Below are 16,842 nucleotides of genomic sequence, written 5' to 3' on the forward strand. Positions count from 1 at the left end.
GTTATTTAGCCTCATATGTAAAATGCAAAAATACCGTTAAAATGGCGAATAGTGACCGTGGTGTGAATTAACTAACGTTTGAGGCCCTCCCCTAAATCGCAGCTCAAAATACGTAACCCTCCCCCCCAAACATACCAGCACTCCCCCCACCCCCCGTTAAATAATTACTCTTCCCTACAAATAAAAACTGTATGGGACAAGTTAAGGTGTGTCTTGGGCATGTTTTCGATAAAAAGTGGTTTGATTTTGGGATACCTTGATATACTAAAAAAAGTAACAACTTTATTCACTGACAAAAGTGTCAATCTTCTAGCACGGCACACGTCTCGATAATAGGGACTCTCTTAAACGGGGTCAACAATTCACCGGAAGAAACTTTCACTCAGACCAACCATCACTATTATTCTCCCAATATTCTCTCACTATAATGGCAACGTTTGTATGCTCGCGCATATTCTTATTTGAATAAGACGTAGTGCTTTGGTTGGAATGTATGTTCATCAGAACATATGAAACGGATAAACCACTACAAATACCACAGAGAAGACAGAACTCCAGGAAATTTCACTACACAAAAATGCGATACTCGAATTCTATACCCCAAAATACGTGACTTATTACCCCCCTCACAAGTGTTATAATGCCATAACGAGGAGACTGTGCATCCAAGAATAGGAGGCTACATACATGCAACTTTATTTGTCCACAAATTTCTATACATTTTAATGGGTATATTACATTATACATGTATATGATGTAATAAAAAATAATTTAAAAGGTGACGAGTGCCCATTGTTAAAATGCTTAACCAGAGTCACCATTCAGGCCCTAAGGGAGTGTCATCCCTCAAGACTCAGGAGGGGTACCTAAATTTAAGGTCCCCAATTTATTGTCATAAAATCCTCCCTTACCCTCAGCTTAATTATTGAACAGACTTCTCCCCTAAACTATTTCACAATCTTGTATATCTAAAAGCCTCGCTTTAAATGGCTTATTACAGCAGTAATCCGTCACAGATTTTGAACATCAAAAATGCATTGTTTTTGAAAGCCAGTTAAAATAATCAAAACTTGTAAGCTGCACTGGTGTTATAGAATCCTGAACTAAGCTCGAGATGTACACACACACTTCAAATAAGGCTGAACTTTGTGCCCGCGTTGGCTCATGGGTATAAAAAAAATGAGCAAATTCAAATTTAAAACTGATTTTTTGTGCTTTTTTTGTGCTTTTTACCACTTGCACTGGGGTTTTCATTACATGTAGTTTTGTGATTTACATGCTACCCATGATGCATTCGCGGGTCACAACACATGTATTTCCACGATACATCCTAATTCAAAATCAGTAATTTCATAACACAGTACCAACTAACAAATATTTACACGTCTTTATGTCTATTGTCACTTTACAGGCGTTCAAAGCTGTATTCAGTCCACCACCTCGTGAAACACCTCCATTTCGTCGGGTGTGAATTTCCAGGTGCCAGCAAAGACGTCACACTTGCCATCAGATGGGGCGCCCTGGGGACGAGCGTACTTGTGTGGCTCCGTACAGGACACTTTATTACCCCCCGCGTTGCCAGCGATACACAGGTCAAAACCACCAAACATCGGACCGTAACGTGTGTCGTCACAAATGGCATATTCATCTGGCGCGCGCCTCAATGGCAACTTTTCAGGGCGGTAGCCATTCTTGTTACACAGCGTGAACAAGAATGACTTGGTGGAGGACTGGTATCCACCGCCACTCACTTTGAAGAACATAAAACAAAATGCGTTATTTTTATAATAAAAACTAGAATAAATACGACAAAAATTGTGTTTTGGTATATCATAACAGCTGAACTCGTATAATTTAAATGCTCAAATGTCAGAATTGTCACTTTTCGTTAGTATGACCAAATAATAATAATAAAAAAATAGTAAAGAAGCTTCTATGCATTCATGAATTGTGTCTTTTCCAGTTAAGACCTGCTTCTTGCGACCCGCGTAAAGTTTTCTCAGATACGGGGTTTCCACCCTCCAGATATCGGCACTGAAAAATATCACTTCCCGGCTTGCAGAAATGTCCAATTTTTTCATAAAGAGGGGGGAGGGGAGGGAGAGATAGCTCTTTTCGAGGATAGAAAATAAGTTAAAGTAAAAGATCTTTTAACCCCCATCCCATTTAAGCCCCTGTCTATAATAATTAAGCCCCCACCCCTGCCTGATTTGGGTTTTGTTTTTTTGTACAATGGAAGTAATATAAATACTTATTAATAGCATCTAAGACTTTATAGGAACCAAAATACCTAGTGTCGGATCTGAAAAAAAAAAATGAAATAAGTCCCCTGTGTAAAGCAGATTTCTTCGGCACTAAAAAGGAAATAAGCGACAGGGGCCTATCAGAGATTTTACGACGATTTATTAGAGGACGTTTTCGTAGCCTACCTGTAGGCTTTGATAGTTTTTTCGGCACTAAAACCCCAAAAACACAAAGTTCGAGGCGGACGGATTATGCGAGCTCGAAATATAAATATTATTATATAAATAATAATTCATATCTTTTGATAAATAAGATACTAGTTCTCATAATATTATTATATTAAACTACAAAACTATTTTGTCGCGTGATATATCTAGGGACATTAATCTCTTACTCACAACCCTTAAATGGAGCTTCAATGGAGCCTGTCGGGAATGTAATTACAGTCACAACAAGGGTGAAAAGAATTATTTGCGAAATTCTTTATAGGTAAAAAAGCAAAAAAAATCATAAAACTATTGAGATGATTAACAGTAATGATACAAAACTCCCTGCTTTTCTATAAATTAATATCTGAGGCAATTCAACAGTAGGCAAATAACAGAATTACTAGAAAAATAAATGTGCCAAGATATCAGAATTTCTTCTTAATTGCTCGATTTTCATAACCTTTACTTCTAGTGTTGTCCAAGGACAAATCTAGTTAGTTTGTAAAACATTTCCCTGCACCAAACAGCAAAATTTAACGGGTTCACCTTACGTGTTGCAATGAAAGGGGCTAACAAACTATTTTTTATTTGTCCATCCGATCCTTTTATCAGAAGATATGCGTAATTACATATTTGGTGGAAGGGGGAGGAAAAAGTAACAAGTATTGTCTGCCAGAGAAGGAACCCTACCACCGCCTTACTTGTATTCGGTTCATAAGATGATGTATTGCAAACGGGCTTTGTCGAGTTCATATAAAAAAAGGACATCGTGACCGTCCACGGGAAAACGTACACTAAGGTTTTTAAACTCGTGGGCACGTGCACGGGCACACGCCGTTTAAACGGATTTTTTTTCCGTGACCACGTTACTTTTCCGCCACGGAAGGAAAAGCCGTGGGCACGCGGTAAAAAAGCCGTTAAAAAGAATTTGAAAGGCCGTTGACACGGCTATCAAGATTCCGTGTTTACGAATCAAGCACACGGATCGCGAGTCGTGAATGTTGAACTATTCGATTGAATCTTCCGATTTAAGTGAAAGTCGTTTTCACAACTTTGAGTCGTTGTGGTGGTTACGGCTTGATGTTAGGTAAACAATAAACACCGAAATCGGTATCAAACATTCACTGATCGTGGCCGCTCTATTGAAATGGCACAGAAATAAATGAGAAATACTTATTCCTTATAATATGTGGGTTAATTTGGTGTGTGCTATGTAGCGATAACACGTAAATACAGGACGAGAGTTTTGTTATGAACTAGTGGCGGTTTCGGCTTTTTGTTAGAGAAACAAGAAACTTCGTTGGTATCAGACATTCGCTGATCATGACCGCTCTTGTGGAATCTTACAGATCTCATAATTCCTCATATTCCTCATAATTCGAGGATTTATTTGATGTGTGCTATGTGTATATGTAAGATTGCGTAAATAAGGGCGAAAGTTGTGTCATCAACTATTGGCGATTTCAGCTTGTTTTTAGACAAACAAGAAACTCCGAAGTCGGTATTTTTTAGCAATTTCGCGCTGTTTTCGAACATTTTGTCGCTTGTTTCGTCTTCGTTGTTGATCATAGTTTTTCTTGTTTGATTTGATACTCGAGATGGTTTGATTTAAATACTTCGATATCGATAAACTAAGCTTTCTTATCAAGTATGCTCACTACTCTACGGCAATCGACGTGTTTATCTATGGAAGGAGGAGGAGGAACGGAGATAAACAGCGACAAAGAGTTAGCTGTAGTTTTAAATTGATGTTTATTCACTTCCCGCGATTTAAGGGAATAATGCATGGTCAAACATAACGCGGAGGCTTTAAAGCTTTAATGTCCAGGATCCCGAGAACGTAATCATTAAACAGTTTCGGAGTTTAATGATAAAAGACTTAGAATTTTAAGCAGTTTAAGAGTTGATGAATAAAAATCCTCATTGACCTTCATTCAAAATCTTTGCGGCCTATCATCCGATGTCCACGACGTACACTCGATTGTCTGCAATCCTCCATACGACTTTAAAAGCCGTGAACTTAAGTCTTCTCTACAGTTTAAAAAAATACTGAAAGTCGTGGGCTAAGATTGTGCAACCCGTGTCCACGTAAAGAATATCCGTAGACACGGGAAAAAATCCGTTTAATATCCGTTTGTTTTTGGCGTTTACACGGAAAACCTAAGTGTACGTTTTCCCACGGACGGTCACTCATGAGATGTCATCCTTCATCTCTTCCTAAGATTTACAAAAAGTAACAACACAGTTGAGGTAATGGACAAAAATAGGCCAAATGTTTTCTTTGTACAATAATGATCGGAAGTCCCGACCCTCACCCTGCTACGGCCCTTCTCGTTGTCGTTAGTATACTCACTTGTCCACGCTACGTCAGAGTAGCCACCAAACACGTATCGACCCCCAACGCTCACGAGTACGATGTTCGGCGCTTTGCCGTTGCATTTTTCATGGAAGGTCCTGGCAGCCCAGCCATCTCTCTTTGCAGAGAAACATCTGACCCAGCGACTTTTTGGACTCTGCTGCACGGGCTGCAGGAATCCCAAGAGATCTCGGAGGTACTCTGGACCTTTGCCGCTGAGGATGGCGGACTTCTCAAGAACTGCAACGGAATTACACCATCAAGAGATATTATAGATAAAGGCTTGTACTTCATGGTATGTCCATATTGTATCCTTCTCCTCGTATTGAGCGATAACGAATTGGAAAACTAATCTTATGAAATACTTGCCTCGGGATAATCACGAGTATGTCTAGATAAGGAGATAAGTGTAATAAAAAGTAAAAATTTGGGGTAAACATCAACAGAAAAATACTTTAACAGGAGGCAATTCTCTTAAAATAACGATAGAGGCAAACAAGAAAGTTGTCAATGTTCTCGACGTCACGTTGGATCTCGGGAACCAATCGTCCACAGAGAAAGCAATCACCCTCCCAACCTCATCAAGAACATTTCAATGCTGGTAAATAAAGGTATCAGCGAGATCTCTTCATCTGCAGAATGCTGAACAGAGCGGTGCCGGGATACCAACATGTGCTCGACCGCAGTGGATACCAGCACCGCTTGCAGTTCCAACGCCAAAAGACCCAGCAATAGGCAGAAACTGGAAATCACCCGTAAATCTGAGAAATGCAGCTACAACTACGCACTTACAAAAAGTTTGTAAATGCGCAAAAAGGGGACCCAGAGAAACCTGGAAATAGCCTGTAAATTGTCTTCAAACCTTTAGGATGGAACTAAAGCTTCCCATTGCATAGATTTCCAGACTATTTTCAGGGTTTTCTGGGTCCCGTGTAATGATTAGACTGAAGGACTTCTGTAGACCGGAGTCGTACCTTTATTCTGAGTCAGTGGTATGAAGAGATGATGAGGAATTACAATGCGGTCCTATTTGTAGTAAAACAAGTAGTACGTTTGATTGACAAGCACTGACCACGTGTGCAGAGTGCTGTGATTGGACGGTACTTGACAATGTAAACAGTTACATCAGATATCATTAACTGTCGGCAAAATTAGCGATAACAAAGGAAAGCTTTGAAAAGAATTTAAGGATACAAAACGAATGTCCTTTGCTATGAAACTAAGGGAGTCGGTAGGAAAGGTCATAAGGTAACTTTGGAGGAACAAATATGTAACTTGTAATCGAAAGTTATTGAATGGAAGGGGAAAGAAGTGGTCGCTCAAGTAGCGTAGGTGTGATGTTTGCTGACTTAGATTAGCATAGTTAATCAGATTGCCAACACTGCAGTAGAGCTAAGCACCTCCTACTTGAGTGTGGGCGATCCTACGTGTTGTGCTAATGATACCGACAATTAACGTACGACATCTAAAGGAAACTATATAAACAGATACTTGTAAGTTTACCAACTTAATGGAAAGTTGAAGACAGATAAGTACCCAAAACATGGTACGACCCGATAAAAGTCATTAGGTCGCTAATTAAGCGAACAACTTCCTATTCAAGCTAAATCAACAAAAACTAACAATGCCTCAAGAATACTTTCAACCTTGAACAATCCTTTTAGCTAGAGCAAATATCTTAACTTTGTCTATTTGCTTACTACAATTAACAAAATACGGATTCATTCTAACATAACCTATCATAACATGGCCTCCCCCTTTGAAGGCAAGCGTCCCCGCTTGAAAATTTGATATATCATGTAAATGATGCATGCTAAACTAAGGAAGATGTCCGATAAAAGATAATTTGAAAATCAATGTTTATATAATTTTTTTGTTTGTTTTGTTTTTGAAATCCCTGAGTAAATATATCCTAATTTGAATATGATTATAATAAAGCGTGAGTGCTTTTGACTGCTACGGCAAGCTAAATAACTCCAAATGCACCAAAGAGAACTAGAAAATGACTTTCTGTTGGAAAAAAAAATTAAGAATGAATTTTACAGTGTGATTTAAACACTTTTTATAACATGGAATATTTACCAAGTTGAAAGGTAAACGAATATTGTCGCTGACGAATCTTGTATCCGAGCAACAGAAAGTAATAAGTAAATAGAAAGTAGTCCCCTTTGGCTTAGTTGAATTGGAGGCCGTAAATAACAGAGCGAGAGAGTGTCCTTTTCCTAGTCTGAATTCATGCGATCTCGCCGCATGAACTCAGTTCATCCGGGTGGAGGTGTTTAAGTGGCTGGTTAAGCGTAAGTTGCTCTGAGAGGTTCCGTGGGGTGTACTAGCTCTGTGTCGTCAACGACGGACGGATGCTCGAGGTCATGCTCCTCCTCGTCGTCCTCCTGTGACTCGCAGCGTGGTTTCTTGAGTGGCGGTACCAACTCAAAGTGAGGTTCGTGTGGAGGTAAAGAGCGTTTGGGGGGCGTGCGGCGCTGATGCTTGAGGCGCTCGAAAACACCATGATGATAACAAGCGTATGCCACAAGAAGGACGAGGTTCAGCAGTGAGACAGCTACTGAAGTGTATAGTAGGATCTCATTGATTGTGTTGACCTCAACCTCACTGATGGCATCGATGTCGTCGTGGAGTTTGTCTATCTGTGCCGTGAATTGTCGATCGAGCACTCGGTACGTCTCGTCTAGCCCACGAAGAATGGAGTGATTCATGACGGTGACCGGCGGAATGATAAGCGTACGGAAGTGAAGATCTAATTGTTTATCGTCCATTACCGACTTCCAAGAGGTATATTGGAGATGTGTCTCTCCAAAAATCGGTAATTCGATTTCCATACGCTGTGGGCATTCGCCGATACCGGACGTAGCGCTCTCGAAGGATACGTTGCAGGGTAAATGAAATACCGCCAGAGGTGTCACACGCATGGGACCATTGTTTGTGGTCAACGTCCCGGAGGTTGCAGACAAGAAGTAACGTCCGCCGATGTGGTGAATTTCCTTCAGGCCGTCACAGTTCTTTGACGTTATGTGGTGTCGTGGATAAGCCATGTGAGAGTATGGAGACCAAGGGAACCCCAACCAGTTTGGATTTTGAACGACATTAAGAAGGTTAGTGGGGCACAGAACAAACTCATTGTTTGTCATACACTTTGATAGAATGGCATCAGTGACCAGCATTTGATTGTTTTTACATGTGATTAGTAGTAGATTACGCTGAAGAACTGGGCCGGTGAAACAAGTATTGGATACGTTAAATTTTAAGGGGGTAAGGTTTTCTATAGTACACATGTGTTGTACCGAAGTAACAACTGGTAGTGTGAAAAGCATAGTGGCTTCTAGCTTGCTTTGGGATACAGAGAGCTTTTTGCCTTCGTCTGAAAGCGTAAAATCCACCATAGGTTCCATAAGAAGTGGAACGCCTTCATCTAACAATTGTTTTGTAACTATAAGGGAGGGATCCGTTTCCAATCTGTCCGCCACTTGACGATTTATATAGGGCGGAAGTGAATCGTATCCCACAAGTGTTTTACTGGTTATCCTAGAAAATTGTGCGACTGTATCACGAATTTCCGACAAGCGCAGGATTGTGGCAAATGCAGTGTTAATTTCCATGGCGTACTTCGATAAAAACTCCATTTGCATGTTTTTGTTGCAATTGTCCTTTTTAGCAAACTCCCGAAAGGTTAGCCGCCATCGGACAAATGTATCCTTGACAATTTTCATGTCCTCGGTCACTCGATTTAACTTCGTAGCCATACTGTCCACCGTTTTTATCAAGTAAACAACCTTGCCGTTTACTGATGGTCCAAACGTTTTTCTTGGGTTTTAATGATGTTTTTACAAATAATTCCTGGGTCAAACGGAAACTGCCCGCTTTGGTTGATTACCCGGAAGGGAACGTCTGTCCCTAGAGTTGTGCGCTCGTGGATGGTGGCTGGTTGTGAGCCTGGATTGATTAGTTTGACAGAAGCCAATACTTGCGCTCTTGTAATGTTATAATTAATGTGTATGTTTTGTGATGGTATAGTGAGCGGAGGCTGTTCTTGAGTGAGCTTGCGATTATCAATATGAACGGGTGCACTAAACTTGGAAAATGACGGAATGACGAGGACCCGGTGTGCGTATACCGTCGCAGGCTGAGTAACGCGTGAATCTAATGAAGGGAATTCATTAAATGGGCATTGAGAAGGTGGTCTTAGGTTCAAGGAGCGTGACGCTAAGTCTATCTGCGCGTTATGCTGCATTAAGAAATCTTTTCCCAAGATAGCATCGTAAGTGAGGTTCTTAATTACCAATAAATCTAGGGTGAATACCCTGTTGCCTAGTGATAAATCTGCTGTAAATATGCCTAGTATTGTTAAGCTATGACCGCCTACCGTCTGAAGCGCTGCTGAACTGGGGTCGCGCAGCTGTAAATTGTTTGTTGTGTTTAGCCGTCGCCAGGTAGACGAGCTGATGCAGCTTATCGCGGCGCCAGTATCTACCAAAAGGTCGACGTTGTGACCAGAGATTTGACCGTGAAGCATTAAATTGTCCGTTGTAAGAAATGGAACATTGATCGTAACATCCGTGCCATTATTTTGATTGCCGGAATTTGAATCTGAAGTATTAATAATCGTATTGATTTCTGGTAAATTTTCATCAGTCTCATCTGGACTGGGACTCATTGGCTGCTGTAGAATGCTGTTATCCATTCCAAAATCCATATCTAGGATTGATTGATGATTGTCATTAAACGTTTCGTCGCATATACTGTGGCCTTCAGCCAATACTTGGGGAGTTGTTCCCTCTTCAAAATTAAACATCACCTCTGTGGGTGGAAAACATGTACGAGGCGGTCTTTCTTCGACCTGTATAACCTCATCAGAAAAAATTGTGCGACGTACTGGTCTGAGCCGATCATTAGTATCCAAATTTGGATTGCTTTGTGCACTCTCTTGTAAAGAAAAATCGTTATTATTAATTTCAAAACTCTCCACGGTCTGGTCTCTGGTGTCGGGCGAATCATTGTTCGGGAAGACTGATTCGTCCAGCTGAAAATGTTCATTAGTTGGTGTGTAAAAATGTAAGTCGTCCATGTTGGCGTCAAGGGTGGCGTCATTGGCTGGTAGTGTGTGTTGCTGAAAGTTATCTTTGTTAATTGTACGCGCGCTTTGATTGTCGTTTGTGTAGTTGTGATTGTCATTAAAATCCAGGGCCCCTAGTAGTTCCCGATAACCAGGAGCCGCTATCAGTTTCCCTGGTTGAGACGTCTGGGGGGCCCATTATTTTGCCATTGTGGCCTCTGGAAGGAGGGGCGATAAGTGGGGTTCTGGTTGCGCGGGTTGGGAATACGGGAATCCCGGGCGCGACATGAATAAGCCGTATGGCCTCTAGTGTTACACTGGCTACATATGGGGATCCCTGTATAAGTACGACGATTACGATCGTAATTTTGGTTTGGGGGATTCGATCTGCGGAGCTCTTTGCGTAATTCCTGCTGAATGATTTGTCTAATGTCATCCCTGGTCAGGTTATCGGCTCCAGGCCGATGGGGCGGGCGGCTGGGGTCGGGGGTGGGTTCGTAAGCAGCAATCTTAGAAGGGTTAGATGAGGGGATTGTCTTAGCTAAAGCCCCGGTTACACCGTTGATAACCCGTTTTGTAAGCTCATCCGAAACAGTAGCCGAATCTGTTGGAGGGCCGGACACAGCATCGCGCAGGCGAGCCGGTGTTTCAGCCGTCTCAAAATCCGCCGGGGATTGGAGTACCACGTACTCTTTGAGTGGTCTCCGCAGGCCGCGCACAAATTGGTGCAACCACTCGCTTTTTGGCAATTTGAGCCGCTGACATAAACGGCGGATATCAGCGGTGTACTGTGCAAGGGGTTCAAACTTTCCTTGGACCCTTTGGTCCAATTGCTGGCGCAAGAGCCACTGGCTTGCCCCAGAATCAAAGTGATTTTTTAATTGTGCGAGAGCTGCGTCCCAAGTGTTCAACGCTGCCCTAGGGTGGCTGTTGAACCAAACGCTGGCGTTTCCCGTAAGGTAAAGGGGAAGGGCCCGTAACTTTCTTTCATCGTCCCAGCGATAAAATTCAGTCATCCGTTGAAAACGGGTGATGAAATCATTTACATCTTCTATGCCATCCCCGCTAAAGGTAGGGGGCTTCATTCCTGCGCAGAGTCCCAAAAGGTCGCCGCTTTCCTCTACTGTCGTTTCTAGAGCCGCTAAGCTATTTTGTTGCTGTAAATGCTTGTACTCTACAGCATTTCTCAGATGGTCAAAAGAGGAAATTAAGCTTCGTAACACTTCGGGTGAGACATCCGGAGCCTGATGGTGTGGGGTCCTAGGGGTTTCAATAGTCTCAATACGCCTAGGTGTAGATTCGGGCGATTCAGGATTCCTTGCCGCCATGGTTTGCGATCGAGTCTGAATGCTAGAGGGTGGGACCGACGAGCGCGGAGGTTTTTTAACTTTGGCCGACACGGTGACTATGGAATAAGTAGCGTATCGCTACGTATAGGATAAGCAAAACGAAAAACAAATCGTACTGGACAGTAAGGTCACCAAGTCAATTGCGAGTGACTACAAACATTTGAAACAGATGAGAAAGAGCTACGTAAGTTACGATTGTGAGAAGAACATGACACAATTTCGCACATACGAGAAAATAACATACTATAGGTATGAATAGCTAGAAGTCAATTACAACTACATAGTAATAGCAAACAACACAACTGCTAGTCACTGAGATCATTCCCAAAGACGTGTGCTGCCTATAAATAGTGCCAATTCAGGTGGGGAAAAGAATGGGGTTAGGCTCCCCACTGGTCCCGTCACCCAATGACTTACTTTTTTTTTTCTTTTGCAGAATCGAGGGTTCTTCACCAATGTAATGATTAGACGGGAGGACTTCTGTAGACCGGAGTCGTACCTTTATTCTGAGTCAGTGGTATGAAGAGATGATGAGGAATTACAATGCGGTCCTATTTGTAGTAAAACAAGTAGTACGTTTGATTGACAAGCACTGACCACGTGTGCAGAGTGCTGTGATTGGACGGTACTTGACAATGTAAACAGTTACATCAGATATCATTAACTGTCGGCAAAATTAGCGATAACAAAGGAAAGCTTTGAAAAGAATTTAAGGATACAAAACGAATGTCCTTTGCTATGAAACTAAGGGAGTCGGTAGGAAAGGTCATAAGGTAACTTTGGAGGAACAAATATGTAACTTGTAATCGAAAGTTATTGAATGGAAGGGGAAAGAAGTGGTCGCTCAAGTAGCGTAGGTGTGATGTTTGCTGACTTAGATTAGCATAGTTAATCAGATTGCCAACACTGCAGTAGAGCTAAGCACCTCCTACTTGAGTGTGGGCGATCCTACGTGTTGTGCTAATGATACCGACAATTAACGTACGACATCTAAAGGAAACTATATAAACAGAGACTTGTAAGTTTACCAACTTAATGGAAAGTTGAAGACAGATAAGTACCCAAAACATGGTACGACCCGATAAAAGTCATTAGGTCGCTAATTAAGCGAACAACTTCCTATTCAAGCTAAATCAACAAAAACTAACAATGCCTCAAGAATACTTTCAACCTTGAACAATCCTTTTAGCTAGAGCAAATATCTTAACTTTGTCTATTTGCTTACTACAATTAACAAAATACGGATTCATTCTAACATAACCTATCATAACACCCGTTTTAGCGCATGCTCTTGGCATCCTTTATCCGAATACGGATTATTTCCAGTTTATTTACAGACATTCAAAGACTTTCTGTCATTGTGAGAAGACTCTAAACAATCTACATACTATTTACAGACAAATATGGCAATTCCAGGGTTTAGAAATATATCTAGTATATATAAAGTCCAATTTTCGGTTAATTTCCCGTGTATGTACAGGCTATTTTAATACAATGGAACATGACACAGCTATAAGAGGATTTACCTTGGCCTTTATAAACTAAGATTGTCTTTGACAAAGAATCCCAATACTCCTCGTCCACGCCTAAATAAACACCATCCTCTCCATCCATTGTGTGAACAGTACCGCTTTCGAACATATGCACGTGTTCGCGAAAATTGCGAACAACGCAACAGCAGCTGTTACTGTTAGAGAGGATTACAGTTATTCATAATCAGGACACAACTGTATTGGAGAATTTACCTGTATGCTCACCAACTGAGACTTTGCTTGATACATCAACTGAGATCTTCTTTGACATGGAACTCCAATACTCCTCATCCACTACAAGACGAACTCCACCCTCCATACAAGGCTGATCCACGGGTTTCTCTGCAAGACTCGATAGCTGGGATAGCACTTCCTTCCTGATGGACAAGACATCCACATCATTTGCTTCCCTGCACATTCTCTCAGCAAACTCCAAACTGCTACGAGCATTTGCAAGTCTCATGGATAGATTCTCTCTCTGGGCAGTCAGCTGCTTCTCTTGCTTCTGACAAGCTGACTCGATCTCCCCTCTAAGATCAGATCGCATCTTCTCAAGAGCACCTATCTGCTTATCAATTAACTGATCCAGATCCCTTCTGGCCGCTCGTTTATTTTCGTCCAGATGTTGTTGAGCCTTTTCAACCAATGCCATCGCCTGTTCAATGTCGGTGAGTTTTGATGTAACTTTTTTTGCTCTTTCCAATATTTCTTCTTTCTCTCGAGCGATAACATCACTTGTGAAAAGGTAGTCATGATTTTTATGATCAACAACGGTGCAGTCCCGGCAAATTACTTCCTTACAAGATTCGCAAAACAGTTTCAGCTTTTTACCCTTATGTTTGGTGCAGTAGGAAGTTTTGCTCATTGCAAGTAACTTTCCGCTTTTGATCTCATCAAGACTGAGGATAGTATGGTGTTGCAACGGTCGAAGTCTCTTATGAGCCGAGATACACTGCTCACAGACAAAGTGATCGCACTCGTTACATCTCCCTTGGGCAGGCTCGCCACTATCACACATTTGACAAACAGTTTTCTTTTTGGAGTCTTCAGATGTCAACAAAGGAAGAACAGAGATAATACTATTGATCATAAAGTTCACCTTCAAACTCGAAACATCAGCCGGGGGAATCTAAGAGAAAAAAAACAGGTTTAATGAAATTCGCATATCACCATTTAAAAATCAAAAGGGAGGACCATTTTAGATCAGCCTTACTGTGGTCTATGCTAGGCTGGATTGTATTAATATAATAATTAATTCTTATCATTTAACTGTTTAATAATGTCATAAACTATTAAAAGAATGGATATAAATTTCTTGTGGAAAGAATTCAAGTTCACAGTGATTCGTACATATTTAGGGAAAGTTTATTTATTATCCCGAGGGGGGGGGGGGTGGGGGTTCGTGAGGATTTTGATAAAAGTAAAGAAAAAAATTAGTTGCCCCCCCTTCAGGTAAAACAAAATTTTCCATGCCCCCCTTATGCCCCGCCCCTCGAGAAAACCCGAAGAAAGAAGGAGCAAAGAAGGGAACGGCAACGACAATGTTGAAGGAACGCGAGCAAGGAATTCGCTGAAAACATTAATTCGGAAAAAGTGAAGGCACTCAATTTCTCAAATGTGCGACTAAATTCAGGTTGTCAACCTGATAAGGGTTGTTGCTATAATTGACACAGAAGAAGCAAAAAGGCTTTTTGTTCTTCTCCACGCGAGAGAGAGAGAGAGAGAGAGAGAGAGAGAGAGAGAGAGAGAGAGAGAGAGAAGACAGCTTGTAGCATTAGAGCGTTTTGGTAATGATGTCAAACATGGAACATAAGCATATAGCGGAAACCATGAAAAAAAAAAAGTGTATACAGGTTTACATAGCATCGATGAAACGCAGTTTAATACATATCCTTGACTCCTGGATTGTGCATGCCAAATAACTGGCCGCAAACTGAGACTCTTTGAAGCAAGAAGTCTGATTTGACACTTGGTCAAATTATTTAGAAGGGACAACACCCAAAAAATCAGTGACCCCCCTTTTTAAAATCCACACACATTCGGCACCTCCACCTTTAGACCTCAGAAATTTCTCAAGGCCCCCCCACAGTATCCCCCCCCATCCCTTCCTTCGGGATAATAAATAAACTTTCCCTTAGTTCTCAATTGAAAAGCACTATGTTGTTTAAATCAATTTGTTTGTTGCAGCAAAAAGTTTGTTACACAAGTTGTGCCAAGGTCATTTAACTAATGGATGTATTTTATGACAGATTACCTGGAATTCCGCCTTACAGAGGGGGCACACAAGTTTTCCTCTCCCTTCAGAGTGCACTGCCAGCTCTTCCAGGCAGTGCCGACAAAATGAGTGCAAGCAAGGCAGCACTCTAGGATCGTCGAAGTGCTCTATACATATAGAGCACGTCACCTCATCCTGGAGGCGCCTGCTGGCAGATGTTGCCATTTCTTCAAGAAAAAACTAGAAGAGCATAAGAAAATGGTTATTACACTGCTACTCATATCAGCCTTAAAAACACTATCAATATCCCTGAGAATTCTCTTATTTCTGTGATGATATAAAAAACTATGAATTATCAGCGCTGGAGAAGTTGCAGTCCAAAGCAGTTTTGGGGTAGGTATATGTTTATTTTATTGTATTATTTTCGCGATTTTGGTGCAAGAAAATCAAACAAAACAATTGGAATTAAAATGTGCTTTCATGTTCATGCGTGAGCTTATTTAATTTTAACGCATCCCAATTTTCATGGGACTTTCGCGTCACTTTTTTTTTCTCGAAATTGTTAAAATCGCAAGATTAAAGTGACGCAAAGATAAAGAAGAATAAGGTATACTATACCAATTCTGCACCTGTTGGACATATATTCTACCTTATGACTAGGTGAAGCGAAGATATTAAGTTTATTTCCATTTCCATTAGGGACCTTCCCTAATGAGTTGAACCTTTTTTTTATATTGAACCATGAATCACCCTAAGTGGGAGGAAAAAAGCTGTCCTTCAAACAGTGGAATGTTTGGTAATTAACATGTCTTTCTCCCGCCGAGTGTCACAAACTGTGCGCGAAAATAAGGCCTCCCGGATTTTGTGTATTTGTCAGTTTATTGGCTATGGACCCAACACTTTTAGAATACACTAACTAGAGGTCTATCACAAATCATGCATTCCGATTGGCTGAGCTACTAATGGTCTATTAGTGATAGACGATGAGTAGAGAAATTCTCGGGAAAAAGGCGGCTGAATCGCGATTTGACGAAGTTAGCGGCGACTTAAGGGACGTCCCTGCTCCAATAAACTATAAAGCAAGTCAGAAGAAAAAGTTCCAAGGAAAGGTAGAACTGGAAGACACAAATGCACACGCCAATCAATCGGGGCAAATGACAGTCGAATTTGCCATTTCGTGCATGATGTATTCCTACTAGCCAACTAGCCCGACTTTACGCTCAAATGAGCGTCTAGTTTACAATAAGTTTACATTATGCAGAATGGAAGCCAATCAGAGTTTATTTATCCAAGAAAAGAAATAAAGAAAAGCTTAATCGCTGTCTCCAAGTATTTAATGCTTCGGTTCGGCAAAAGAATGGCAAATACAATGGTTTATTTGAAAGAAACCTAAACCGTGCTGTCTAAATCGGCCTTAATTAAGCTGCTTAGTGAGGCGGCACCGAGCTTGGCTAGTCAGTAAAGGCTGACTTCGACAGCACGATTCAGTCGTATGCGACCTGTCTACGACATGTCTTAGCCCTGAATAAACACTACGACTTTTTCAGTCGAGCATCTTAGCCGAGTCGTAGGTTGATTTACACTTTACGACTCGAGTTGTAGATGTGTTGCGGGCAAGTCGCATACGACTAAATCGTGCTGTTTAGATCAGCCTTAATAAATCAAGTATAGATTGCCAATTAGACATGCGAAATACAAGTTTGGGGGAAAAAAGTAGGTTAAATATAAACATTTCGAATTCCTCGAATGTTCCGTAAATCGAATCGAAAGCGGAAGTGAAACTCATTTCATGTCACCTCTTCAGCTTTATCACGCCGAAGACAAATGAATAGATTCACTTTTAGACGCCTTACAAATAAAGGAACAGCT

The 16,842-nt window shown here is 41.3% G+C and overlaps 2 protein-coding genes and 1 long non-coding RNA gene across 3 annotated transcripts; all 3 read right to left on the reverse strand.

Annotated features, from left to right (window-relative positions):
* Nucleotides 1–672: 672 nt before the first annotated feature.
* On the reverse strand, nt 673–15,215 carry LOC5497837 (tripartite motif-containing protein 45-like). Its single transcript, XM_048721607.1, has 4 exons — nt 15,013–15,215; nt 12,972–13,887; nt 4,807–5,049; nt 673–1,750 (listed from the first exon to the last, which is right to left on the reverse strand). Exons 1-4 carry the CDS (start codon nt 15,196–15,198, stop codon nt 1,428–1,430), a joined length of 1,668 nt encoding a protein of 555 aa, XP_048577564.1. The 5' UTR covers nt 15,199–15,215; the 3' UTR covers nt 673–1,427.
* On the reverse strand, nt 5,768–12,493 carry LOC116601139. Its single transcript, XM_032380952.2, has one exon. The coding sequence runs from the start codon at nt 11,203–11,205 to the stop codon at nt 10,042–10,044; it is 1,164 nt and encodes a 387-aa protein (XP_032236843.2). The 5' UTR covers nt 11,206–12,493; the 3' UTR covers nt 5,768–10,041.
* Nucleotides 5,768–12,965, reverse strand: LOC125559808. Its single transcript, XR_007306480.1, has 2 exons — nt 12,488–12,965; nt 5,768–6,545 (listed from the first exon to the last, which is right to left on the reverse strand). It is a non-coding gene; the product is annotated as an uncharacterized LOC125559808 (long non-coding RNA).
* Nucleotides 15,216–16,842: the final 1,627 nt, after the last annotated feature.

Source organism: Nematostella vectensis, chromosome 14, assembly GCF_932526225.1.
Source record: "Nematostella vectensis chromosome 14, jaNemVect1.1, whole genome shotgun sequence".
Lineage (NCBI taxonomy): Eukaryota > Metazoa > Cnidaria > Anthozoa > Actiniaria > Edwardsiidae > Nematostella > Nematostella vectensis.

Excerpts from the sequence above, each read along its gene's own strand:
- LOC116601139 (XM_032380952.2), bottom strand. The coding sequence starts at position 11,205 with ATGGCGGCAAGGAATCCTGAATCGCCCGAATCTACACCTAGGCGTATT.
- LOC5497837 (XM_048721607.1), bottom strand. The coding sequence starts at position 15,198 with ATGGCAACATCTGCCAGCAGGCGCCTCCAGGATGAGGTGACGTGCTCT. Across the intron at positions 5,050-12,971 it reads CTCAGTTGGTGAGCATACAG|TTCTTGAGAAGTCCGCCATC; the intron begins GTAAATTCTCCA and ends ATTCCGTTGCAG. Across the intron at positions 1,751-4,806 it reads CTCTGACGTAGCGTGGACAA|TGAGTGGCGGTGGATACCAG; the intron begins GTGAGTATACTA and ends TGTTCTTCAAAG.